Source organism: Thermobia domestica, chromosome 9 (assembly GCF_964235325.1).
Source record: "Thermobia domestica chromosome 9, izTheDome1.hap1.1, whole genome shotgun sequence".
Classification (NCBI taxonomy): domain Eukaryota; kingdom Metazoa; phylum Arthropoda; class Insecta; order Zygentoma; family Lepismatidae; genus Thermobia; species Thermobia domestica.
The window spans coordinates 48,041,701-48,069,350 of NC_137462.1; the positions used below are offsets into that span (position 1 = coordinate 48,041,701).

General features: G+C 35.0%; 1 protein-coding gene across 1 annotated transcript in view; it reads right to left on the reverse strand.

Annotated features, from left to right (window-relative positions):
• LOC145693977 (uncharacterized) overlaps positions 1 to 27,650 on the reverse strand; it is a 176,462-nt gene that overhangs the window by 14,485 nt on the left and 134,327 nt on the right. The window contains exon 5 of the mRNA XM_081770137.1: positions 11,110 to 11,244. Coding sequence (XP_081626263.1) covers positions 11,110 to 11,244 — 135 coding nt within the window. The remainder of the gene's footprint in view (positions 1 to 11,109; positions 11,245 to 27,650) is intronic.

Sequence of the window (27,650 nt, forward strand, 5' to 3'; positions counted from 1 at the left end):
CATTTTCTACATTTGTCCATCCATAGGACAAATCGAGAGGACAAACAGGCAGGCGTTCCAACCAAGGGTAAAGGATTTGTCAGGCTAATGCAAGAGGAGAGGAACCAGTGAAGGAGCAAGCCGAGAGTATCCAGTGTTGCCGTCTTAGGTCAATCGTCCAGTGGTACTGATTTGCAGAATTTCCCAGGTCTTCCAGTTCATGTAGCCAATTGAACAGGGCATAAGAAAAGTACTCCATCCAGAGTTGCAACATCTCCTACTCTGTGTGCTAATTCTCCAGTCATCTTCCAGACCCAACTTACACGTCACTTTCCCCGGCACTGGCAGCAGTTGGTAGCTCTGAGTCAAAACTTTATGCAAGTGCTGGGTTATGCAATATTGCAATATTACTGTGTATGTAATATATTATTTCATTACGTACTGTATATTCAAAAAAATAAAAACACTGATCACACATGAATCAAAAAATGCTTGAAACTAGACGAAAATATCAAATCTAGAACAACCGCTAGAAATAAGTTTGTAAATCACTTTCTCAATTGATATATCTTCTCCAATTCTCCTTATTCCGCATTTTTTGATTTCTCGGGAAGAGAATATCTTGCTTGAGTATATCTTGACGACTGAGTATGCATTGAAATTGAAATTGCAACAGAAACACTTGAAAATTTTCAGCCTGGCCGGAATTCGAACCCGGGTCTACCGAATAGAATTTCAATGGGCTAAACACTCACCTACCGCGCCACTCACCTCACTCCTTAATCTTCAACCCAAACTAATACCTAGTTAAAATCGTTTCATGGAAAAATATGAGCAAGATCCTAATGCTTGTGTGTCGTAATGACTTACTCAAGATTTCCTTGATTAACTCAAAAGCAAGTTATATAGACGTTCCTCACTGAGGAGACTATCACGAAACGTTCTACAAGTTGAGGCTACCTCATCGGTTGCACGGATGGTCCGGATTTACATTAGATTTCGTCTTTACCATAACTTCTAATTTCCAAAGAAGAAAAGACGACAAAAATTATTTTCACATTCTTTGAATTGTATCAACACGTTTAGAAATAGACAGTTCTATGTTTATGTTCAGTAACAACTTGTTTATTTTCTCATATTAATATGAGGAATTTGTCTCAAATTGAACCGGCGGCACTAGCCGAGTCATCTCGGGCGTTAGGCTTCTGATCATGAAACTCAATCCACTAGGGTTCGAATTCCTCTGAAAAGCAAGGTCGGAATTTTAACTGTCCTCAGTATTTCTGCGTTCATGTCCCTGTAGTGTTTGAAATATGTCGATAGGACATGATGTGCCTGTGGCAAACAATACCAAAATTGGGACGATTTGTTTAAAAAATGTGAAAGAAAACTGTCATTGTAGCTACCTGGGTTCAAATCCCGTCGTGGCAATTACTATTTTTTTGAACGGGAGGACAATGTTTATGTAATTTGTAATTATGTTATTCCTTTATTTTTTTCATTATTATTCTGTACTGTTGTGCTATGAATATAGTGGTTTAATTCACTGAATACTCGCTTAGATGATGCTCTCGTCACAGGAAAAGTGAGATACAGTTATAAAAGAAAAATGAAACGAAATATTTAAGTTTTACGTCCCACGTTATGACGACTACGCTAATGGAGACAGTGATGGTGAGAAACGAATGAAATCGTTTAATGAAGAAAGTGGGAGGAAACTGGAGAAACCCGAGAAAACTCATGCACACGGTGTTTGTCCATAATAAAGTCCATTAAGCGCGAGGTGGGATCTAACCAACAACTCCATGCACCATAGGTAAAGTTATAAAAGAATAGGCGTCTAAACAAATACGGAACACTACTATCAATGAGAGTTGTATAAGATTAGATTTTGATTTATTTCATTCTAAGTTCAAATTTCAATCAATCTTGATCGTCATTACTGTTCGAAATCCGGACCAACCAGTATTCCCTACTAGGTTAAAGATTAATTGATCGCCAACAGAAATCCAAAATCCTCTGTATAACCGCACGTTCCATTATTCCATATACACAATTAAGAGTCCAGCGTAACCTACCAGTTAATACGTTTTCTTCTTATTATTATTATTTTTAACACCTCAAAAATATAGGCTCATAATTGAACCACTGATTGGAAAAAGGGAATAAGTACATAACAATATTTTTTCCACTTTTAAGCTTTTCTCACCAATTGCAGTCCTACAATACAAGATTCTTCTATTGTCTTAGAGTTTGTCAGTTCTTTTGCTACAATTAATCAGTTATACACGTGTTGAAACAAATACAAATACGCCTCGGGAAGGTTTTTTTAGCGTTTCTGAAAACTTAGGTCTGATGTACTTATTCCCTTTTGCTGGAAATAGTTGCTGCAAGGACGTGAAAAATCTTTTCGCTAGACTTCACAGTCTATAGCTCCTTCACAACTTCCTTTTCATCTAAGGCTAAGTAGTTACATTTTAGACATTGAGGAAAAAGTGTGAAATTAATTAAAACCCTTCAAAGTGGAGTTACGAATCTTCAATGGACTCCATTTTGCTGTTGGCCTCGCTCAACGCACTCCCGTCACTGTTCAGGGTGCACGATGGAGTTTCTCCCTTTTAGGAATACTTTCTAAGACAGTACTGTTTTTTTACAGCTGTTTCAATTGAGTTGTATTTGCTAGAACTGTCGGTTAAAGGAAACAAAAGATCCTATACTCAAACACAAATCATCTCTCTAGAAGCTCTAATGGAAAACGAAAGGAATCGTCGTAAACATGTTACGTTCTTGAAGAGGAAAACAGCAAAACATTGATTGCACAAACGTATAATGGTATCATTTGCTTGCAAATTTAAAACTTATAGAAGTTGATGGCTTGTTAGGTGAGGGGTTAGTGAACAGGATTTTTGTACTGGTGGTCCAGGGTTCGAATCTCGTCCGTTCTTCTTACGTTTTGTTTCTTTAAGCTACACTGAGTTTGTTCATTCCAATTCTTTAAGCTTGAATTAAATCTAATACCAGTTAGGGAATTAAAAGTAGCTAACATTATTTTCAAATACGAGACGTTATTACATGCTTGTCACTAGTTCACAATACTCAACTTTGATATAAACTCTTGCAGCCTTCATTTAACTCATTTCTTGACGTGTTTTGTTACAAAACTCATGAATCGTGGCGAACAAAATTGCTTTATCAGATAATGGTGACTGCTTTGAAACCAAATGACAAGTATGAGAATTTAACGTTATCATATCTGTAGTTTGGTGTGAAGAAGAAACAAAATAGCGAACGAAAGGTTTAAGAACAACCACGTTATTAATATAAATTATGCCAAAGATTACTGACTTATATGATTAAAAAAATCGAAAGAAATTTTGAAAGAACGAAAAATACTAACTTAGAATTTTGTAACTGGAGGCAAGGAAATCTAATTTAAACATACTAAAACATACCATTTAGCGCATATAGAGCGTGGATCTGTGCTCAAGGCGCTAGCTAATAATCTGGAGGTTCTCAAGTCGGAACCATGTGTGAATATTTTGTTTAAATTTAGAATTTTTGGTGATCATTAGTCGGCGATGACACACGTTTAATTATCTTAAGGTATTTGAATATTTTGATCTTTCAATATTTCAATGATCAAATCTTCAATAATAATAATAATAATAATAATAATAATAATAGTTATTATTATTATTATTATTATTATTATTATTATTATTATTATTATTAGCAAAGTAATTCAATAACACGTTAATATCTTTAATTATTTCTCGATAACTACTCGAACTTAAGATGTCCTCGAATCTAAGTCGCACCCCGATTTCGCTGGGCTAAATTAAAGAAAAATAGTAATATGTTATGGTTTTACTATTACTAAAGCACTCTTTGATATTGGTCATTTTCGATGATTTTATGTATCCCTCTCCCCTCTCCATGTTGGGGGCATGGTATGACAAAAATTATCCCAGGCCCGAATGTCATGTACGTTGAAAATTTGATCGAAATCTGTTGGATGGTTCAAGAGTTGTTCTATTTATTTTTATATATTAATCTCCCCCTCTCCTATCCTCTCCTATGTTCTACCGTCAAAGTGAAAATATTAAAACAAAAGTTTCTAGGCCGGAAAGTCGTCTATGTTGAAAATTAGATCGAGATCGGTCAGGTGGTTCGAGAGTTGTTAAGTTTTATTCATTTTTATAGATATCTCCCCTCCCCTCCTCCTTCCCTGCGTTCTACAATCAAAGGGATATGATAAAAACCACCCCAGGTCCGAACCTCATCTATGTTGATAATTTGATTAAGATCAGTTCGGTGGTTTAAGCGTGATGAAGACACCAAGACAACATTTTAATTTTTACTTTTTTACATAGTACCCCCTTCCCCTCCCCAACATTGTGCCGTCAAATCAAAAAATGAAAACATCCCAGGTCCGAACCTAATCTATATTGAATATTTGATTGATTGGGATCAGTCGGATTGTTCCAAAGTTATTAAGCTTTATTCATTTTCATATATTTACCCTCCCCTCCTCTTCCGCAAGTTCTAATATCAAAATGAAATAACAAAAAGCTACCCAGGTTCGAATTTCATCTATGTTCAAAATGTGATTGAGAACGATCGGGTAGTTCAAGAGTTATTCACCACCAAACATTGTCACTTTTATTTTTATATTTATAGCTGTTATGTATCTTCCCCCTCCTTCCAATCCTCTACCTTATTCCGTCAAAGTGAAATGGTAAAATCGATCCCTCGCGTTAATCGAGACGGGGACATATAGCCTCATTGCTGACGTCCCCATTAATCCCCCTACTCATACCCTTTAGTGTGTTCAAGTTAGTTTTTTTGTGTTCAGTTGCACATTTCTAAGTTATTTTTCTTTGTTTAAAAATTCTCGCATTTGTTGTATGATAATACAAGTTAATAATCTTTGACTTGTTTTATATTAATAATCTGAGATGTTCTCAAACGTTTGGTTTCCAATTTTGTTTTGTCTCTACACCAAACTACAGATATGACAAATTTAATTTTCATACTTTACATTTGATTTCAAAGCGGTCGACATGAACTGCTTAAAAGCACTTTTTCCGTCACGAAACACCCAGTAGAGGGCGTACGATATCGTCTACAGCAATGAGAGGAAACTCCGCCTTGTTACGTGACGTTACATGAAGCACATTCCGTTCAAACACCTAAGCAAAGCTATCATTTTGCTTCTGGTGTGAAAATGGCTCACTACGAAGCTTCTGTTAAAAGCAGCGTGATTGCTTTAATTGAGCATGCGGGCATGAACTATAGCGAGGCAGGCGCGAGATATGGCGTTAACCGTGCTACAGGACGGAGGTGGTGGAGGAGATATGAGGAAACAGGAGATGTAAGACGTAAAAGAGGAAGTGGGCGACAAAGGGTTTCCTCTGCCGAAGAAGACCAGAATGTAATTGCCGAATGCCGTGAGCACCCTTTCATGTCTGCCCGACAGTTACGAGAGGAAACCAATTTCCCAGGCGATGTTACGACTGTCCGTCGTAGACTCAACTCCTTTGGTTTGAGATCATGCAGGGCAGCTGTTAAGGAGCGACTAACAGAAGACCACATGGTTGACCGTCTGGTGTTTGCACAGTTAAATATTGCACGTGTGTGGGACGAGGTCGTTTTCGCAGACAAAAAAATATTTTCCAGTGCAAACTTCGGGCCGAAGCGTGTTTACCGCCCCCCTGGAAAAAGGTATGCCTCTGAATACGTTTCCCATTCTGGTCGAATGGGACATGTAACTGTCCACTGTTGGGCATGGATATGCAAGGCTGCAAATTTCGGAGGAATCTACAGGATTCCTGGTCGCCTAAACGCCCACAAGTATGTGGAACATCTGGATGAAACGCTTCCGGAAATAAAAGGTCATGTAGGTGACGGCATATTATATTTGCAACAGGACAATAGCTCGATACATAATTCAAATGTGGTTCAGACATGGTTGCAGAGGCAACCTGATGTCGAAATAGTTGACTGGGTTCCTCATGGAGCAGATCTGAACCCTATTGAAAATATGTGGGCCTCTGTAGCAAGAATATTGCGGGAAACCTGGTCGAACAATCCTCCACGAACATCTAATGATCTTTGGGAGCGTGTTGAAGATGCGTGGTCGATCTGTTGCACCCAAAGCTATATCTCTCGCCTGGTGGATTCAATGCCACGGCGTATGGCAGCTGTAATCGAGTCCCAAAGGAACTATACACACTATTAATAAATGCTCGCCCACAACACCATCAGCCCTCTCGAGGGCTACCTAATTCGACCAACTTATTAACAAAATTTTATGAAATACATTACGCGACACCAGTGAATGTAAGTGTCTCAGTATGTTCTGCATTAATAAAGAGACTAACGTGCGAGACTTGGTGGCCGAGTGGTATTATGCTTGCTATGTAAACCAAAACCGCCTGTAACAGTGGTTCGAATCTAGTGAAGAAGACCCCTACTTTTTATCACCAGGGATATTTGCAATACGCATTCTGCTATGTCCGCCTTCATACGGTCTATTATATGACACATAATGTGGACCGCCATAAGTTTTTACTTAGTAAACAATTTATAAATATATGAACAAATACCTAGGTATATTAGAGTAACAATGGAATATAGTACTTTCGTCTAACTGACGTCGCTCTGCAAATGTTCATTGTATTACACCGGAAGATGAATTAAATAAATACTGGAAAATTTGATATAAAAATTGATACGTAATAAGTTAAAGACAAAATATGTAATTATAATCTCATATTTGAAACTAATTTCGACTACAATTAATTCTCTACCTGCTTTCATAAATAATCCAAACCAAACTTCGAGGTTTGGAATGCACAAACTAAGTGTAGCTAAGAGAAAAAAGTAACAAGAAGAGCAGAGATTCGAACCCACGACCACCAGCGTAAGAATTCCTTTTACTAACCCTTCATCTATCAAACCATGACGTGAACATGACTTTTGTAAGTTATAAATTTGTATCCAAGAAACACCATTAAGCGTATGTGGAACTACTGCTTTGCTCTTTTTCTCTTCAAAAGCGTAACATGTTTAGGACGATTCGTTTCGTTTTCCAGTAGAGTTTCGAAAGAGATTATTTGTGTTTGAGTATAGGATCTTTAGTTTCCTTTAACCGACACTTCTAGCAAATACAACTTAATTCACACAGCAGTTAAAAAAAAACTCGTTTTGCCTTAGAAAGTATTCCTAAAAGCAGAAGCTGCATCATGCATCCTGAACAGTGACGTAAGTAACGGCAGTGCGTTGAGGGAGCTCAGAGTAAAACGGGGCCCATTGAAAATTCATAATTCCACTATTTTTCCTCGATGTCTAAAATGAGACTACTTTAGCCTTACATGAAAAAGAAGCTGTGGAGGGGACTGCGAAGTCTACTGAAAAGATTTATCACGTCCTTGTAGCAACAACTTTAAGTTTTCGAACAGAAATGAAGAACAAGATTGATTGAAATTTTAACTTAGAATGAAATAACTAAAAATCTAATCTTATATAACTCTCATTGATAGTAGTGTTCCGTATTTTTTTAGACGCCTATTCTTTCATAACTTTACCTATGGTGCATGGCGTCCTTGCTTCGATCCCAGCTCACGCCGAATGAACTTTATTATGGACAAACACCGTGTGCATGAGTCTCCTCGGGTTTGTCCCGTTTCCTCCCACTTTTTTCATTAAACAATTTCATTTATTTCTCACGATTACTCTCTCCATTAGCATAGTCGGCATAATCGTGGGACGTAAAAATTAGATATTTCATTTAATTTTTCTTTTATAACTGTATATCACTTTTCCTGTGACGAGAGCAACATCTAAGCGAGTATTCAGTAAATTAAACCACTAAAACCTATATTCATTGCACAATAGTGCAGATGAAGTTTAGCTCTTTGGCAATCTTCAGCATGGACAGCAAAAAAAGCCAATACATTGATATTGAAACAGTAGTTAACGAATTCCTCTGCGAAAAAGATCACCCGTACTGTTGTGTTTCAGATGATAATTTATAATTATACTTAGTTGGTTGAAATTTCTCCATAGTTGTGGGGGCGAGATACTGAAAAAATCCCTACCAAGAGGTGAAGGTGACATGTAAAAGTAGTCAAATACGAACGAAATTAATGTCGAATTCATGTGCAAAGATGAAAAGTGACACTGTGGATGCTGCGTAAGTCCAAAATAAGCCTTGAATGGCTTCGAGTTGACAATGGGAGGGTGACAGGAATAAATAATCGAAAATATCCTATATTTGTGTCGAATGGATAGTTTTCGGGATCACTGACAATAAAAGGTGATATTTAAGATGTGTATATGTCTAAGGTTGGCCATATTGAAATGGGGTCATTGGGAGAACCAGTAAATACTTCAGAACAGTTCCTTTTTGGTGCGTTTCAAGACACTGAGAGTGAAAAGTGATAATGCACAAATCACATTCTGAATTATCGGAGATATGACTTCTGGGGAAGTGTCGTTGCTCCAGGGAGGCATTACTAACTGATCACTCCCTAAAATCGTCACTGTTTTGCAGGGCCGTGGACAAAAATTTATTTCAGCGATCGAAAGCTTGACAGGAATTTATTTCAGCGAGGGCATATTGAGGGCATATTTTACTAAAATGTCTATCATCCAGGGGCGGATCCAGGATGATTGTTTGAGAGGGGCGGTCGTTCGAAGTCAAATCAAGGTAAGAGCGGATTGCAAAAAAGAAAGAAAGAAAAGAAAAGAAAAGAAAGAAAAGAAAAAATGGAAAATGAGAAAGAGCTCTTCTGTAGAATTAACTTTCTTAAGAAAGTAAGGCCTATCTACTTTACGTTTTAATTTACGTTTATAATACAAAGATGAAAAATACTTAGTATATGTTTTATTTTTAAAATAAAAATTATAAAAAGTTGCCTATTCTGGGGGATGCGATCACCCCAAGCATACTCCCCTGGATCCGCCCCTGCTATCACCATCTACAAAATTAGATATATATATATATACAAACAAAAAAGTAGTGATTTCGTGGGGGCAAAAGCTCTGGATTGCCAAGCCCTGCATCCTGTGTATGTCCCTGCTGCTCTGAATTGTCAAAAGCTCTTCTTCAAAGGTAAGACATAAAATGTAGATAATAAACGTGTAACATAGAATACAATATAAATAGAAAATATGTTATAATTAAGAAATAGAAAATAATTATAAAATAAATATGAAGGACAATTTTAAAAAAATCAAAAATACTTGAAAGTAAAATATACGTTTAAAACAATTTTGCATTTATGCAGGGCTACAAACAAGTGAGGAGTGCCATGTAAATTTAGTAACAAATATAATATTAGAAAATTATTTCGAAATAAACTAGCTGTGACTACATTACTTCAAACTTGAACTTGTGGAATATACAGTATGAGCGTAGCTCAAATAAAATAATCAATAAAAATGGTCTTGATTGGAAGCTCGGACCATCCACGTAAAAGTAACTTACATTAACCATTCACCTAACAGACAATGACGCACAGGGCTTGGCACTACTTCATCAGATGGTTCTATCAAACGTAACTTAATTAAAACAATAGTAACAAATTTTAAAGCTTTAAAAAGTGTCCTGAAGAAGAGGAAGTTCATTTTGCACATTGTAACTAAGTTACAAGAAGTTTACGTCCTAACTGAACGGCGTATCTACCGAGTCAACTTTTGGAATATCCCCTTAAGGTAGCTTTCAACGCAGCTAAGGAAAACGTATGTGAACGAGTAATAGAATCCTCCGTAGCAGAATGGATAAAGTCATGGTTTGATGATCACAAGGTTCGTGGTTCGAAACCCATCGCCGAAATCAGATTTTTTAAAATCTTAATTCCTCAGTTCTGAAGATCTTTCTCTTCTTTCGTAATCATCTGATGCTCTAAAAAGAGTTCTCCACATTAATTCGACAACTGCCTAATGTGATCCTCGCAGTTCGAAAACTTCCCTTCTTATCTTTCACAAAATCAGAATTTTCGTCATAATACGAATGCTGTCCGACCATTTTTTCCCCAATTCTAAATCTGTGTATACAAATCATCCCTCTCTGTCTCCATACTTGAATCCCTCTCTGTCTCTCTCTCAATGTCACCCAGGAAGTCATATGGCTTGAGATCAAACCTTCGACTCTTGAAACCAAATGTAAACTCTTTAGCAATGTGCTATCGTAACTCTATAGGTTTGTTGTTAAAACCAGTGTCTTTTAGACTTTATTCGGGGGGGGGGGGTGGAAGAGATTCTCCGGCGACGTAAGATTTTCACTTTTTATTAGTGTATTACTATACATTTGATCAAAAAATACGTATTTATGACGCTCAAGAGAGGGGGAATTACACCCTCCTGTCCTGCCCAAATGACGCCCCTGAAACATTTGCTTGCACTTACTGAAAAGAAATTAAATGAATCATTGAATAAAACTCGTTTCTGTCCGTAGATATTTTAGAGCTCTGGCAATTTCCATAGATTTCTTAGGGAGCATCTTACTAGCTTGCACTCTTTACAGAAAGAAAAGAATGAAACTAAAGATATTTATGAAGCTCTGGGAAGATTGTGTGACTTTCCTTTAATTTAGGCTCTTAAAAATATTTCAGAACAAACGAATGGAAAAGACTGTTTTAAAGCTATAACGTTGTAAACTTGATTCCTGTTTCTTTTTCAGCTGAATGGAAAGAGTGTACTACGTCACACACACTGCTTTAGACAAGGAGAGGTGGAGGACGGGGAGGAGTTGGAATAAATACTAGAAGCAACTAATCGATTGATACATGTATTGCGGGAATGCATAAGAAAACTGGGCAAGAGTTTGGTATTAATTTGGACTTAGAATTTTTGTAACAAATTTTATGCCGCGGACTGTACCACCGGAAGTAATTTCTATAGAATCTACAACTACCCATAATGGTGATGATAAGATCGTTCAATATACTTAGAAGTCTTTTTATATTTGGGAGACCCGGGTTCGATTCCCGGCGGGAGCTCATGTGGTTCGGATTCCACGTTAACCAGTAGGTCCACGTCTCATATAGCCTCGCTGCTGAACGGGACGTACAACTCAAAATCAATCAATCAATCAACCTTTTTATATTTATTTTAAGAATTTACCTTTGAATTATTTCCACGGGATATGTGGTACCTCTGAGTCAGTAATCTTTGTTTAAGACCTTTACTGAATGTGTACATTGATGATAGTTTTAAGTCACAACCCTGGCAAATCCACTCTTTCTGGTCATCTTTAATCTGGAAAGAAGAAAAATGTGTGAAATTTGGCACAATATAAAGAATACCGTCTATATACTAAAAACAGTGAACACAGTGAACTATTTTCTCACAACAGACCCTTGATCGAATTGTCTCCAAATCGTTTTGCGTGTGTTAAAAATACAAAAAAAAAACTTTCCTCAGGTTACAAAATGTTCGACAATAATATTTGAATAGTACTCTCTAAAATTAACACTTGCCAACAAAAAACATTTCTCTTGTCTAGCGTGACTCCATTTGGTCATGGGAAACATTATTTGAATTTTAATTTAAGTAATTACCTTCCCAACACGAAAATCGATGTTATACACTGTAATCATATTAAGAACAATGCAAAAATTATTTAATTCATTTCCACAAAAGTTATGCTTTTGCCATTTCAAAATGTATAACAAGAAACAAATGAGTTGTTAAATTTACTGAGAAGAACTTTGAGGATTGACTTTATGTTACGACTCAGAGGATAATTGTTGGTTAGTTAGAGATTAGAATCCATTTCAGCAGTGAGCCTCGACGTGGACCCACAACTCAATTTGTAATCTTCATAAGACCAAAATCTCACATAACCCTAACGGCATAAGACCTAAAAATATAGAAATAGACATAAATTTTAGGTCTAATACCGTTTAAGTCTTGTGCCCCGAAATGATTTTTTAGGTATTGTGTCGTTTATGTGTTATGCCCTTTAGGTTTTGTGCCGTTTAGGTCTTGTACCTTTTTCGTTCACTTGCCTTAGTTATGTAATTCTTAATTACTAAACGAAATTGCAACGATACAGTAATTAGTTGGCAATAATATTACATATGTAGCTAATTTCGACGGTAATAGCTATATTTCCCACTACTAAAATTATTATTATCATCATCTCTTCTGTAGTTATATAAGAATTACATAAAATAACCTATTTCATTATAAGATTTACTTATATAATTGGTTAAGAAATTCGTTTTTTTCAAAAGGGGATACAAGAATCTGATGACATATTCTCTTGAAAAACCGACTGTATACACTTAAAAATGCAGTAAATTTAAAATTCAACAAAGAATAATTATTATACAATACAGCTACTATATTTCACAGTGTGTTTTGATAGAGTTGATATGTATAAGGGAAAAATCAACAAATAACGTTAAATTACTAATGTAATATGCAACATAGTGCGTTTGCAGAAACCAATACATAGTTTTTTTTACATTTAGGGGTATAGCCTACAAACTTTTCTAGGGGAACAGGCTTTCTACATATTGAAAGCAAACCGAAAGTTTATTTCCAGATTATGAAAGCTCCAATAAGACAATAAATGTATACATATTACACACGTACATAAATACATGTTTTATTATCGTTATATTTCCAGTTTGTTACCTTTTCGCAAGCTGCCTCTTGACAATTGGCGACGTTAAAATGACAGCTTGAGGAAGTGTACGAATAAGTTATAAGAAATCGGAAACTGTTTATAAAAGTTCCTTTGTTTAACTGTCTTTATCGTCTGTACTCTTATATAAAAAAGTACAACTGAGTGACTTACGTTTCAGATTTAACAAGTTGAGTTGTTAAATTTCTATTTTTTTTAAAAAAAATCGTTTTCTTGCGAAAGCAAGATGTAAGAAAATTTTGGGGGTAAATACGATCGTAAGAACGTAGGGTAAGTTTTTTCTAAGAATAGTGTATCTTACTAATCTCTGAAGTTAGTAAAATGAAACTTTTCATACAAGCTTTCCACTTAAAAATAATTGAAAATTCAACACACAAAAAGGAAAAGGGCAAAGTGGGCACTTTCGAATTCTGCACTACATATTCAGAAAGAAACGCTTATGAAGTATGGAAGGATTTGCTTAAAGTGGATGCATGGAACTAAGTATTTGAACTTTTAACTAAAAATAATAGTATGTTTCAGCGTCTTGAGAATTATACTTCTAATTGGAAGCAAGGGGAATTTCCATAATATTAAAATTTCCTATTATTATGAGATTTGGGCAGAAAACTCTTTTCCTTTAGGTTTCGGTTCATCTAGATAAGCAAATGAGACTACAACGTGGATGATTAATTATTTTGTTTTCATTATTTTAATATGTTAAAGTATTCTTTTAAGTGTTTTCTTTCACATTCTATTATAGCATTCTTAATTTTCTGTAATCATTAAACACGTTTAATAAACATATGCTACTACTACTAATAGAAATAATAATAATAATAATAATAATAATAATAATAATATGTACGTACGTACTTCTGCAATACGTGTGTGTCTATGCGTTATTATTGCTTTCATAATCTTGAAAGAAACTTTTGGTTTGTTTGTAGTCTGTAAAAAGCATGTACATCTATTAATAGTCAAGAATTTCTAAATCATGTAATTTAGACAGGAGCAGGTAACATAGCAAGGAAAATCATTTTAAACTATGACTACAAACAAGCCAATTTTATGGCAATTTATACTGATTTATCTAACCGAAGAGTTGAAAACTCATGTAATGATGTTAATAGCCTAGTTAGGCAAGTATATACTAAAATTAAAACTAGCTTTGAAAACAATATTCCAAAGAATAATACGAATAAAGGTTCAACCATATGTGCCTGGGTAAACAGAGTTTAAAAAAAAAATTAGAAATATTAAAAAAGGTTCCACTCACTCTACAGTGGAAAGAATATGTTTAAATGGTATATAAAATTTTCAAAATGTGGAAAAATGGTAAAGAAATTACATAAGGAATTATAATATAATTATTTCTTACAACTTACAACCAGTTTGCTTACAAACCAACAGATGTTTGGAAAATGTTCAAGAACAAAAACACTATCACAGTACGGGTAATGGATTATGCAGGAAGGTAATATGAAGATGTATACGGTATAGCTAATGTATATTTATGCTATTTTCAAAAACCATTTAGTAATTGCACGAATATTAAAATCGAAAAGGTACATGAAAATGTTAATAATGCAATTTATTGGCATAATATGTTAAAATGGTATATAAAATTTTCAAAATGTAGAAAAATAGTAAAGAAATTACATAACCAATTATAATATAATTATTTCTTACAACTTACAACCAGTTTGCTTATAAACCAACAGATGTTTTGGAAAATTTTCAAGAACAAAAACACTATCACAGTACATGTAATGGATTATGAAGGAAGGTCATATCAAGATGTATACGGTATAGCTAATGTATTTTATGCTATTTTCAAAAAGCACTTAGTAATTGCACGGATATTAAAATCGAAAAGTTACAGGAAAATGTTAATAATGCTATTTATTGCATTCCTTTCATATCTGCGACAGATGTTCTCAAAGTAATTAAACGTTTGAAACAAAGGTTAGAATGTTTAGGTCTGTCAGCACAATTTATAGCATTGTTCAAAAGTTTTCTTAGTAATAAAACTTTTAAGGTAAAATCTTATAATGTGCTATCAGATTGTAGCCTCCTTATCCGCGAGAAATTCAGAAGTGCACACAGCAAGCAGCCAATTAAAAAGAAAACAAAATATATATGATTGACTAGTCACCCTGTATTCATCAAATAGAAACTCCACAGCAGACGAGCCTAAGGTACAACACATAATAAAAAGCAAATAATTCAAAAACCGAATTTTCAACTATAACAACCTTTATTACAGGAAAACCTTGTGCTGAAAATATATTTATATGTTAGATCGATATATATTCAGCCATTGCAACAATAATTCAATAATAAAATATTATCAAAACTCGTATATGTAAGTATAGTCTGCAAAGGTTATTCTAATTTCAACAAGTACTCGGAAAAATAACTTACAACTAGTTTTAAAAATAATGAGAAAGTACTAAAGTTCAATTCCAGTATCGGTACTAGCTTCCAAAAGCAAATAGTCATCAATTTTCTTAACGATCGGGCAAATCCTAAATTTAATCAGAGATTCGCAAAACAATTGAAGGTAAGAAATTCAAATATTCAATATAATGCAAATATAAAACAATGATGACCAAAATTGCGACTTGAAAGTTTCTAAAATTCACTCTCTCAAAAATTACTACAAACATTACTAATAATTTACTCCACTCTCGGTTAAATTAACTACTGAACAATTCATTTGTAAAAACTCTATGACTTTACTTAATGAGAATTACAGAAATTGCCGCTAGTCTCATTAATAACTAGAACATGATGTTCCGCTCGATCTGATCTATCATTATCTGACTAACAAATACAATTATATCAATCATAATAATCATAGTCCTTTCATCAAAAACCTTCACAATTTCTCTAACAAAATCGGTCATCGATAATTCATTAACCAGTATATTTGTCGTTCAAAAAGCGAGACAATGGAATCCGTTGATATCTGATCCGGAGAAATGCAAAAAAAAAAAATCTCTCTAAAACGTTGCATCATTCAGACAATACATGTATTCATCTTGCTTGAAAGGTTAGATCGGAATTTTTCCTTGGTGGTGGTGGGGATTGCTTTAAAATTCCTACTACTCTCAAAATATCAACACTAACGCAGAATCCAAGATTTGGATTAATCAAATTAACAATCCTGCTCATAGCTTTCTCTCTTATGCATTTACTACTCCTTTCACCAAAGATTTAATGACTCTACTACTCTTACTAGCAAAAGTCGGACACTTACCCAAATTAGCGTAAAATAACTTCAACTCTGTTACCTTCCAACTAATCAGTATTTCACCTCTCTCGTCTCTTTGGATGGTAATATGCTCCAGGTCTAACTACTCATTCACACAGTAGAAGTTGAGGTGAGTCGTTATCATTCCACTAAACAAATCATTTGAATGAAAAATAATTTTTCCATTAACGATGTAATAGAAAGAGAAGAATATATTGAAATATCATCAATGAGAAATACCAACGACAACTTTAGCGTGCATTTGGGAATCACGCAACTGTCCCTCACTTCACTTTTTCCCACTAATTTTCGAAAGGTAATTTCTTACAAATTCACCAAAATGCGAAACAAGAATACGAAATAACACTAATCCACAGCTAATATTCATAAACCTCTGTTTGGTAAAATTTAAACCAACTCACTTCGCTTGTTATACTCTCGTTCTTCATTCAAACGTTCCACCATTCGACACTACACGATAGCCGAGAGAAAGCCTGGAAACGCGTCACACATAGCGAGCAAACAAGAGGCTTCAAGCACCTCCGGCGATCAGAACATAGCTCGCAATCAAGACTAGGAATCAATGTTCCCAAAAGCAATTCAGATCTCATTGCCTTTCTTTCAATTTCTTTTCCCTTTTTCCTTTCTAACTTTTTTAAAAGAAACTTTACTAATCATAACCAATGTAGCTTATAAACGTCTTTAACGATTTATACAACATTATAGGTTGTTTAATCATTAATATTTCCTATTATTTTTATTTTTTAAATTATTCCCTTCATTTTTCGTCTTCGACAAGTAACCAAAAATACCAAAAATCCAGACCAGCTGAAGATCCAGGTATCCATGTAGCTTACTGATACAAGGTGAAGCAGAAATCTTAAACGGTATTCCTCAAGAGTCAGCTGTAGGAATATTACTGTTCACAGAATGATATAACGTACAACGTTGAAGATATAAGGATTTTATTATATGGTGATCATATAGAAGTTTTTAAAACGGTGTCAAGTGTAAATGACAATACATCCATTCAAAGGGTATTAGATAGCATTTATAGATGGGCGTGTGATAACGGTATGAATATAAATGGCTGCAAATGCAAACATGTAACACACACAAAGAAAATTCACCACTTGGTAACAAAATATAGTATAAATGGTAAAACTACAGGAAAGGTACAAACTGTCAAGAAGAGGGGAGTAACTTTTGATCGTCAACTTATATTCAACCTCCATGTTAATGACGTCATCAAACAAGCAAACGTTGTAACATGTAATTTACTTAGAAACTGGTCGAAATTCAAGAACCGCACTAAGTATATAAGACTATATAAAACTCTTATCAGACCTAAACTTAAATTCGCAAGTGCGATTTAGTCAAAAATTAGCAAAACTAATACTGACAAAATAGGAAGGGTCAAAAAAAGCTTTATAAAATAGGTATATTTTCATATATCAATATTATTGCGACTATGAGAACCATTAGAAATTTTTAATCTAGATCTAATATCAGAAAGAAGAAAACAAGAAGCGGTAAGATTTTTAGAGTCCATTTTAGAAAATAAATTTTACAGTGAGTACCTTGTAAATGATGTATCATACAGTCTCCCAACTCACAAAGTAAGGAAAAAAATTATTGTGTAAGAATGGTACAAATAACTCTGTATTAAGCACCTTACTCACTATGTTTAACAGTTCAGAAGACAGGACTGTTAGAAACTAGGGTTGTGTTAGGTTTTTAGTATTTTTATCCTATCTCTTTATCCTGTTGCAACTGCTCATACCTGGATTTTTATAAATAGTTGTATTTCTGTTTAATTATTGGACAACCTAATCACTAGGATTAGTGCTATTTTAGTGGTTTTACTTTTTTGTATCTTGCTTTATATGACTCAGTTTTAAGCTATGAAATATAACAATTGTATTCTGCGGCCTTTCAATAGTGTGGTGTGCAGATGTTCAACAACTTTGTACTTTGAACTACAAACGTATCTACCCCTAAGTGCTCTAATACCATTACTTGGGGTCCTGGTCACTTGCAGTTTTGAGAACGCCTGGACAGATGCACATAACTTACACTCAATTTTTATTGACACTGACAGGAGGTGGTAGTCCTCATGCAGGTGTTATGCAGGTAAAAAAGGAAAGTAGGTGACCAACGACGTAGTTCTCCATTCTAAGATGAATCTCTATGGCTCGGAGAGTGTCGTCCAAAGAACACCATCTATTAAACTCAATATTGCTGTGTATGTAATGTATTATTTCTTTATGTACTGCATGTTTACAGAAATAAAAATACTGACCACGCATGAATCAGGAAATGCTTGAAAGTATCTGAAAATATCAAATCCAGAACAATTGCTGGAAATAAGTTTTTAAATGATTGCCTCCATTGAGAGCTCTCCAATTCTCCTCATTCCAACACCTTTTCTTTCTTTAGGAGAGAATATCTTCCTTGTCACACTGGTTATGTATTGAAATTGAAATTGAAATAGTAGAAAAACTTTCATCTCGCGGGATTTGAACACAGGGTCCACCGTATAGGAATTCAATACGCTAACCACTTATCTACCGTAAACTATTAGGTAGTTAAAATCGTTGCATGTAAGACTATACAAAACATTAATTCTCGAATATAAGGAGACATTCCTTATGAGCATCACGATGACTTACTCTTGATTTCCTTTTTTAACTCAAAAACAAGTGATATAGACCTTCATCAATGAGGAAAGTATCACGAAACGTTCTTCAAGTTGAGAGTACCTAATCGTTTTAACTGTTCCCGATTTACATTACTACTATTCTTCCTCATCATAACATCTAAGTTCCAAAGAAGAAAAGCCGGCAGGATTTACGCCGATCCCAAGAGTTTCAGTATTATCGCGCTACCTGGTATTATTTTTCGCGCGCTACACTAGCTAGCTGTTTGAAATTGGTCATGTAAAATGTGCAGAAAAATTTTCGTAAGAGTCCAGAACCTAACCAATCCCTACGGGGTTTCTATTTCGTTCCTACTATTACTATTACTATTATTATTATTATTATTATTATTATTATTATTATTATTAATACTATCATTACTATTACTACTACTACAGTTACTACTACTTTTACTATGGATCCGTATAGTAAATCTGCAAGCTTATTGTAATGAAAAAGGTGCTATGAAAATTAAAAACTGGTCGGTATATAACTTTTTTTTAGTATTATTTTCAATTTTATTTTAATGAAGAAAGTGTTAAGAAAATTCAAAATAATAAAAATGTTCTTTGAACAGGGTTTGAACCAACGCCAAAAACAGTATTTGTTAATAGTATGTTGCGCTAGAACGCTCGGCCACGAGAGCGGACAGTAGTTAGCCTTTATTTGACCAGAGATGGCGTATGTCAATGTAAACTTGACCCATAACCCAACTTAACCCACCAACCCAAACTTACCCACTCTGATGCATGAGCTACCACTCATCGTGATCTACTCTGACCCACCACCCACCATGAACCACTGACCCACCAAAACACATCGTCCAACTCTGACACATGATCCACGGCCTCTTCTCTACCGACTAAAGGATTTACAATTGTAGTAAAACCACGTTGTGAAATTCTAACTAATCGGAGTTTGAATTTGTACTGTCAATCGCTCAACCACTGCTCTGTTAGAATAACGATGTATCTGACGTTTACGATATAAAATGGTAAAGTGCTTGTCAAGGGAAAATTACGATGAATTTCAATTACATTATCGTTGTCTCATTATTTCCTTGTTGAATCACCGATACTTTTGAGAGGATAAAGTAATGAAATTTGAAAGTCCCAAATCAAGGTAAGTAGAACAACGTACAGAAACTTACATTACAAATTTTATGTCTATTTTTCTCACAACTTTATGTGTTGATTCCCCTATGCTCTAAGCACTCCACGTAATAAACAAGCTTCAGCAATTGTTTTGATAGAAAGCGCATGATAAGCATCTATGGATACATGACCCGAAGTACTGTGTTTTTTTGTTTCTCACTTTGTTTCTGAATTTGTTTCTTAACTAATATCGATCGTTTTTATTATTTTTACAAACTAAATTACTATCAATTTAACACATATATATATCCGGCCTGTGAGATACTATTTTTTTATATAATAATTTATATATTACAGTGATTCAAAAATGCATCTTTTCCACTAGTTAGCTCCTCTGAAAATTCAGAGGATGTATGTCTCGATACCCAAGTAGTAGTGTAAACCCTATTGCTATTATTACAATTACAAATATCAGTATCCAAAAATGTCTCAAGTTCGTTTTTCACTTAGAGATACTCATCTCAGGTAACGTGTTTGGACAAGAATTTATGAACACATAATGGCTAAACACGTCCTTACTGTTGTAGTATGGGCCAAAAATGAGTTCCTAGGAATTGTTCCTAGGTGTGCACAAATTGTAAATAGTGATCGAACTTACAACTCTAGTCACGAAAATTATCCTATTTAAGATGTCACCTTACCTTTCTACATAGCAGAAGGGCGAAAAATGCATTACTGTTATCAGCTAACGATCGCAGTTCACGTCGTGTGGACTTTGTGGTGGACAAATACTGTGCTCTTGGGTTTTCTCGGGGTTCTTCCGTTTCCTCCAACTTTCTTCATTGCACCATTTCACTCATTTCTCATCATCACCATCTCCATTAGCCTAACCGGCATAACCGTGGGACGTAAAACCTAAAGATTTCATTTCATTTTATCAGGTAACGAATATTTATATTCCATTTCTTGTTATCATAAAATGATAATTCTACCTGTAAATCCAAAAACGTAATACTATTATTGCTTCCACGTGTAAACCTGAAAAACATCTGATATACTGTATATCTTTTCTGTTCCTATGAATACCTTCGACTATGTTACTTTTTCCTTCTTTCCTGCTGTGGTAATAATAATAATAATAATAATAATAATAATAATAATAATAATAATAATAATAATAATAATAATAATAATAATAATAATAATAATAATAATAATAAAGAAATAACAGAATTAAAATACCACCTACATAAACCTTAACTTCCCATTCAAAAAAATCGCCCAAACCGGGGTTTTGTTCGCCACTGTCACATCATGTCCTTTCTACGTATTCCAAACACTACAGGGACACGAATACAGAAATACCGAGGAGAATTAAAATTTCGACCTTGCTCTTCAAAGGAATTCGTACTGAATCCGTACTGAATTGCGCCTCATGATCAGAAACAGAACGCCCGAGATAACTTGGCTAGTGCCAACGACTCAATTAGCCATAAATTCCTCATATCAATATAAGAAAATAATCTAGTTGTTGTGGAACATAAACATAGACCTGTCTATTTCTACACGTGTTGATACAATTCAGAAAATGTGAAAATAATTTCTGGAATAACTTTAAATTTCCTTTGGAAATGAGGTAGTGTAAATCGGAACCATCCCTGAAACCGATGATGTAGCCTCAACTTTACCAATGTTTCGTGATACTTTCTCATTGAGGAGCGTCTATATACCTTGTTTTTGAGTTAAACAAGGAAATCTCGAGTAAGTCATTAAGACACTCACATAAGCATTAATATATAGTATATATTCTTCCATAAAACGGTTTTATCTAGGTATTAGTTTGGATGGAAGATGAAGTGGCGCAGTAGATCAGTGGTTAGCGCATTGAACTTGTGTTCGGTAGACCCGGGTTCAATAATAATAATAATAATAATAATAATAATAATAATAATAATAATAACAGATAAAATATTTGAAAGCTTCTCGATGCTCCTCACAACTTTCTGATAGAGATAAATTGCTTGAAAGAAAACTTCGTTATCTACTCTGTAAGTAACGGCTTGATGATTATCTTTGTTTTCAATGCTGAAGGTTGAGGAAAAAAGCTCGATCATTCGCGACAATACGACACAAATATACATTGACAACTCAGAGCATTATAACTATGTACTAAATATCTGGTACGGTCATCTTTGACTCACAGGACAGTAATAATGCGGTTTGTCATGGAAACAATGAGATTTTGGTAGGTGGTTAGAGGCGTGGCACACCAGAACTGTACACGTAAATCACTTAGTTACCGTAAATTCCGCAGAGGGGTCGATAAGCTTCGATCTTACGTTCAATATCTGAAAGGTGTTCAATTTGGTTAAGATCAGGTGAGCCTGCAGACCATTGAAGCAATTGAAATTTATCACAGTGCTTCTTGAACCAGTGCACAAACGATGGTCTTGTGAGATGGAGCGTTGTCCTGTTGAAATATTCAATTCCCAACTCGAAAAATGATTGTCACGGGTGAGTACGTGATCATCAGTGACTTACCGAAAGCTATAAACCACCATGATGTCCTCCACACAGCACTGGGCTCATAAGTGGTCATTTGGCAGTTCCTCAAATCATAAATGAGCCTCCCCCTTCTGTAATCATTCTGCTCTACACGTCTCGAGCAGCTGCTCCAATGCCAAACGACGGATTTTTACCAGTCTATCAATGTTATGAAGGTAGTACCGTGATTGATGTGATCAGGCTATGTTGTCAGTGCTGTATTGTCCAATGATGATTGGCACGAGCATATTTCAGTAGTTATCGATTATGGCGTATGGTAAACATAGTGCTTCCGTGGGCGTCACGGGAAGAGGCCCATATTTAACAGCATACGATGAACTGCGTGCAAGCCGCATTCGTACTTTGAGCACTGCTACGGTTTGTTGAAGTCTGCTATTAATTATGCTACAGATTTTGTCTTATCTTGTTCCGATCTCAAAAGTCTATGACGTCCGGCCCTTTTAATTAGATGTGGGCACCTACATTTTGGGGTTTGATTTGGTGATGTTTTCAACGTAGTATTTCCAACCTTGGAAGTTACTAAGTACGGCCAAGCGTACCTGACAAGTCGCGCTGTTTCCGAAATGCGCTCCCCCCCAATAAACTCTAAAATATCCTTCTCAATACGCTGGTTAATTGAGTGAGATCCTTGTCACCCTGTGGCAAGCGGTTTTACTTGCCCCGTAGTTCTTACATCAGCTGGTTCTTAATTCACCAGCGGCTTCAAAAATTAGTGTTTGATTTTATATTGGCTGGCCAGTGTACTTTTTGTTTGCTTCAATTTACTGAATACTCTCTCAGATTTGAAGTTCTTACAGGCAAAAAATGAGATATAGTTGCAATATCACATTTTTTAACATCAAATAATTATAACTTCTTAACATACAGTTAATCTTTAAAACTTAAAGGCTGAAGTGCCTCAGTGGTAGAGCGTCCACCTCTGGTGCATGATTTCTTGATATGATTCCAGCTCGCACCAAGTGAACTTTGTAGTGGCCAAACACCGTGTTCTTGGGTTTTCTCGGGTTCTAAGGATTACTTCCACTTTCCTCATTCCACCATTTAATTCATTTCTCATAATCACTGTTTCCTTTAGCCTAGTCAGGATAAACGTGGGACGTACAAATTAAAGATTTTACTTCACCCTTTAAAAATTAAACGGACCCTTTTCTGTACCCCCTGCGGGTCCGTTAGTTACGTCACCGATATATATATATATATATATATATATATATATATATATATATATATATATATAACTTCACATAATTGTTGTCATTCGCTGTAGTGTACAAAAGCTTACAAACAGGATTAGATTGAAATATACCAGTTTACTGTGGAGCACTAAATATCTGAACGTGTTGACAAAAGTTCTTAGAACAATCTGAACTCAGACTTCCAGCGAGTTGGTTCGTGCAATATAAGCTAGAAATCAAGGGGAGTTTGTTGGATAAGCATGCAGGTCATTAAAATATAAGGAAAGATGACCACAATCTGAAGCATGGAATATTGGCATCTCCTAATTACTATTTATGCCGACTTTCACAGAAATTAGCATTGTGCAGAAGCATTTAATCGTACTAAATTAAATAAATAAATAAAATTTTAAAACGCCATTTATTTCTGTGGTCAATTAATTAAAACATATCAAAATAGTAGGTTCATTTAGGGTGGTAGTGGTGGTATTTAGGTCCCCACGAATATGAGAAATACATTTTCATAAATTGTATACTAATAATAAAAAAACAAATTCCTATGCTCCCAAGCAAAAAATGAGATGAAGTGCTGGATTAAAGGTGAATAAAATTGTGCACTGTCGGAATATTAAATTCCTCGAAGATTGGTGAGATATTACCCTGCTGTACGTAATTCGTTCCATCTTATTCATGATACAATAATCTCAATAGATTTATGCATAGAAATATTCAAAATGTGTGTAAATCAATTGGACGACGACAAATCTAACATTGGATGTTTCATTCATATGTTTAAATGACGAGATTCCTATGCTTAAATGAATCTCAAAGTAAAGTCCGGGTAGGAAAATTTTTGTCCACGAGCTTTCTCGTCGAAAATGGCCTGAAACAAGGAGATGCGTTGTCGCCATTATTATTTAACTTTGTTCTGGAATACGCTATAAGGAAAATCAAAGATAGCAACCAGGGCCTAGAGTTGAACGGTATTCACCAGGTTATGGCATATGCTGACGATGTAAATTTAATAGGGGATGATAGGAGAACAATAGAGAGAAATGCAGAGATCTTATTAAACGCTTGCAGGGACATGGGTTTAGAAGTAAATGCAGAGAAAACTAAATACATGGAAGTGCGTCGGAACCGTAATACAGCAAATTATAGATGCGCTAAAATATTAAATAATACTTTTGATAAAGTGGATAGTTTCAAATATCTAGGATCAATATTAACAGAGGAAAATCATATCCACGAAGAAATTAAATGTCGATTAAAAGCAGGGAATTCGTGTTACTATTCGATTCAAAATCTTTTGTCGTCGCGGATTCTGTCGAGAAATTTGAAACTTAAAATATGCAAAACGATAATCATGCCTGTTGTTTTGTATGGCTGCGAAACATGATCACTTACTCTGAAGGAAGAACATAGACTGAAAGTATTTGAGAACAAGATCCTGAGACGAATATTCGGACCCAAGAGGAACGGGAATGGTGAATGGCGGAAACTTCATAACGAGGAACTACATAATTTATACGGTTTACCCAACATTGTTAGAGTCGTCAAGTCTAGGAGGCTTAGGTGGGCGGGTCATGTTGCTAGGATGGAAGAAAGTAGAAACGCTTTCAAAGTGTTGACTGGAAGACCGATCGGAAAACGACCATTAGAAAAACCTAGGCGCAGATGGGAGGACAATATTAAGATGGATCTCGCAGAGATTGGAATACAAAGTAGAAACTGGATGCAGTTAGCTAAGGATATAAGTCAGTGGAGAGCTTTTGTGAACGCAGCATTGAACCTCCGGGTTCCATAGGCCATGGAGTTAGTTAGTTAGTTAGTTTTTAGGATGTTTCCATCAGAATGAAGCGACATCACATGTCAGCATATTTTAAATTCATTTCTCTTTGGGCTACCACATCATTGCGAAAAGGTTTCCCGATACTGTGAGCAATGTTTTGCTTTATTTCTTCCTGTTTTTTTATATAGAATTCCTCTGAATTCGAAATCTCGCACGAAACTCCAACTCTTAGTCGACATGTTAGCTTACCACCCCTATCATTTCTTCTTTCCTTTTTACTTAAGTATCATAGAACACTGAAACAAGTCTAATAAATTTAAACGGAAACTCTAATTAGTAAATTGCATGTTTCTAATCTTTATAGGTACCGATATATGGACAGCTTATGGTAATAATTGTAATCCTGCACCTGTCTTTCATCACCTTCCTTCCCTTCCCTTCTAGATCAAATACCAAACAACGCCGAAATACAAACCTAATTGCTTTACATGGAAACTTCAAATCTAAAATGTCATATGTCTAACCATCAGAGATTCCAAAATATGAACATCTTATTATAATTGTAATAAGACATAACATTCTTTTCCATAACTTTTTTCGTCACACCCCTTTTCTTGTCTTCTAGGTCAAATAATTAAAACATGATTAAACAACTGTCTATTTATTTAAAGGGAGAAGTCAAAACAGAGAATTTTACGTATTTATGTTTCAGAAATTCCTTAAATATGGAAAATCATTCTGTATTGGTTTGTGTAGATGAACCGTAAATTTGCGTTTTAGTTCGTGGTAATCAGGATAGCAATTATAATAGGTTTTGGCAATTCTTTACTGAGCTGCATAGCGTTGCTTTGCAGAGTCTTGTCCAAGTATATCTTATTGTAATAATTCCCACCCTATTTTTCCCTTCCTCTTCGAATTAAAAAATCTTACGTATTAATGATAACTTACGCCACAAATACTATGTATCATTCAGATTGCAAGTTTCTGTCTTAACTGGTCTCATCTAAGCAATCATTAGTCACTGAGTCAGAACTTCTTTTATAGTATATTGAGATGGGGTAGGCGTCACTCTAATGTTTCTTGTTATTTTTATTTAGTTTGACACAGTATGTGTTAGGTTAATTGATAAGGCTAGTAGTTAGTTCCATTAGTTATTCGAATAATTCGTATCTGTCGTAAATGACCTCGACAAAGACGAAACATCTTCTATATAAACTCTGCAGGAACTGTTAAAATATCCCTCCGTAAAACTCGAGTTAACATTCATTTCGACCTGCCTGTGCTTTCTTTCTCGTTGTATAGGAAAGTTTGAATCGTCACCGAACACTCTGTCACCGTCAAAGAATAAGATTCGTATAGTAGAAACGAAACTGAAAGAACTTCTTGGAGTTAATGGGCAAGCGCTAAAGTCTACATTTACAGACATTTGTGAGAAAACCTAGGTTTTCAAACATTGGTAAAATTTGCACATGTTTGGAAGGGGAAGTGGGAAGGAAGATGTGGTCAATTTCAGTATTAGTGAAATTTCGTGTTTCAAATACGCGAGAATTGTTTCTTGTGATCTTTGATCTTGATGAGAATGATCTTTCTCGCAATATAAGATGTTTTTAGGGATAATCGTCACAAATTTACAATTGAGAACTTGGAGGAAATATGGCGGTCCATTGTAACGGTTTCAAAGATAGCTCGCTAGAAGTTAAGCATTTTAAAGCTGAATAAGATGTTCATAATACACATAATGTTTAAGTTTTTGTTGCGAAAGATTTTAATTTTTGTCACCTATTTGTCTCGTTTATCACATATTTTCAAAATTTATAACACGTATATAAATATATATATTTCTGATTTTTTTAGCACATGAAGTTCCCTTCCCTAATTTTTACTATTGAAGTAAACTAAAATTATTTCAATTTATAGGCACATGTTCAAGGTATTCACATTTATATTTGTAAGTTGGTTTGTATTTGTATTTTTATGTGTATCAGTATTAAATGATATTGCAACGATTTAGTTGCAAATAGCGGCAGTACACAAAGCACAACTTGAATATAAGCAATCCGTGTTCGCATTTCAATAATATACTCACGCACACAACTTTAAACGTGCCGTAAGACTTTAGTTGCTAGACAACGGCAGAACATTTCTGATTGACTGAATTCATTCATCTTATTTCTTAGCAGTAAGAGTAAAAAAAACAAGTAAAGTTTTGTTTATCGTAAAAAGAACGTAAACATTGGTAGACATATTCCATAGGTGAAGTGACTGTGTGTAATCTTAGACTTTTAAAGATTGTGATAGTCAATGAGCAGGTTACCAAGAAGATCTTGGTAAACACAGCTTCCTCATCCCCTTGTATTATTGATGGTAATCAACATTCCGTGTGCCTTCCTACTGTATCGGAAGTCTCCTCTGTAAGCTCCACTCACACACTGTCCAAAGAAACAGAT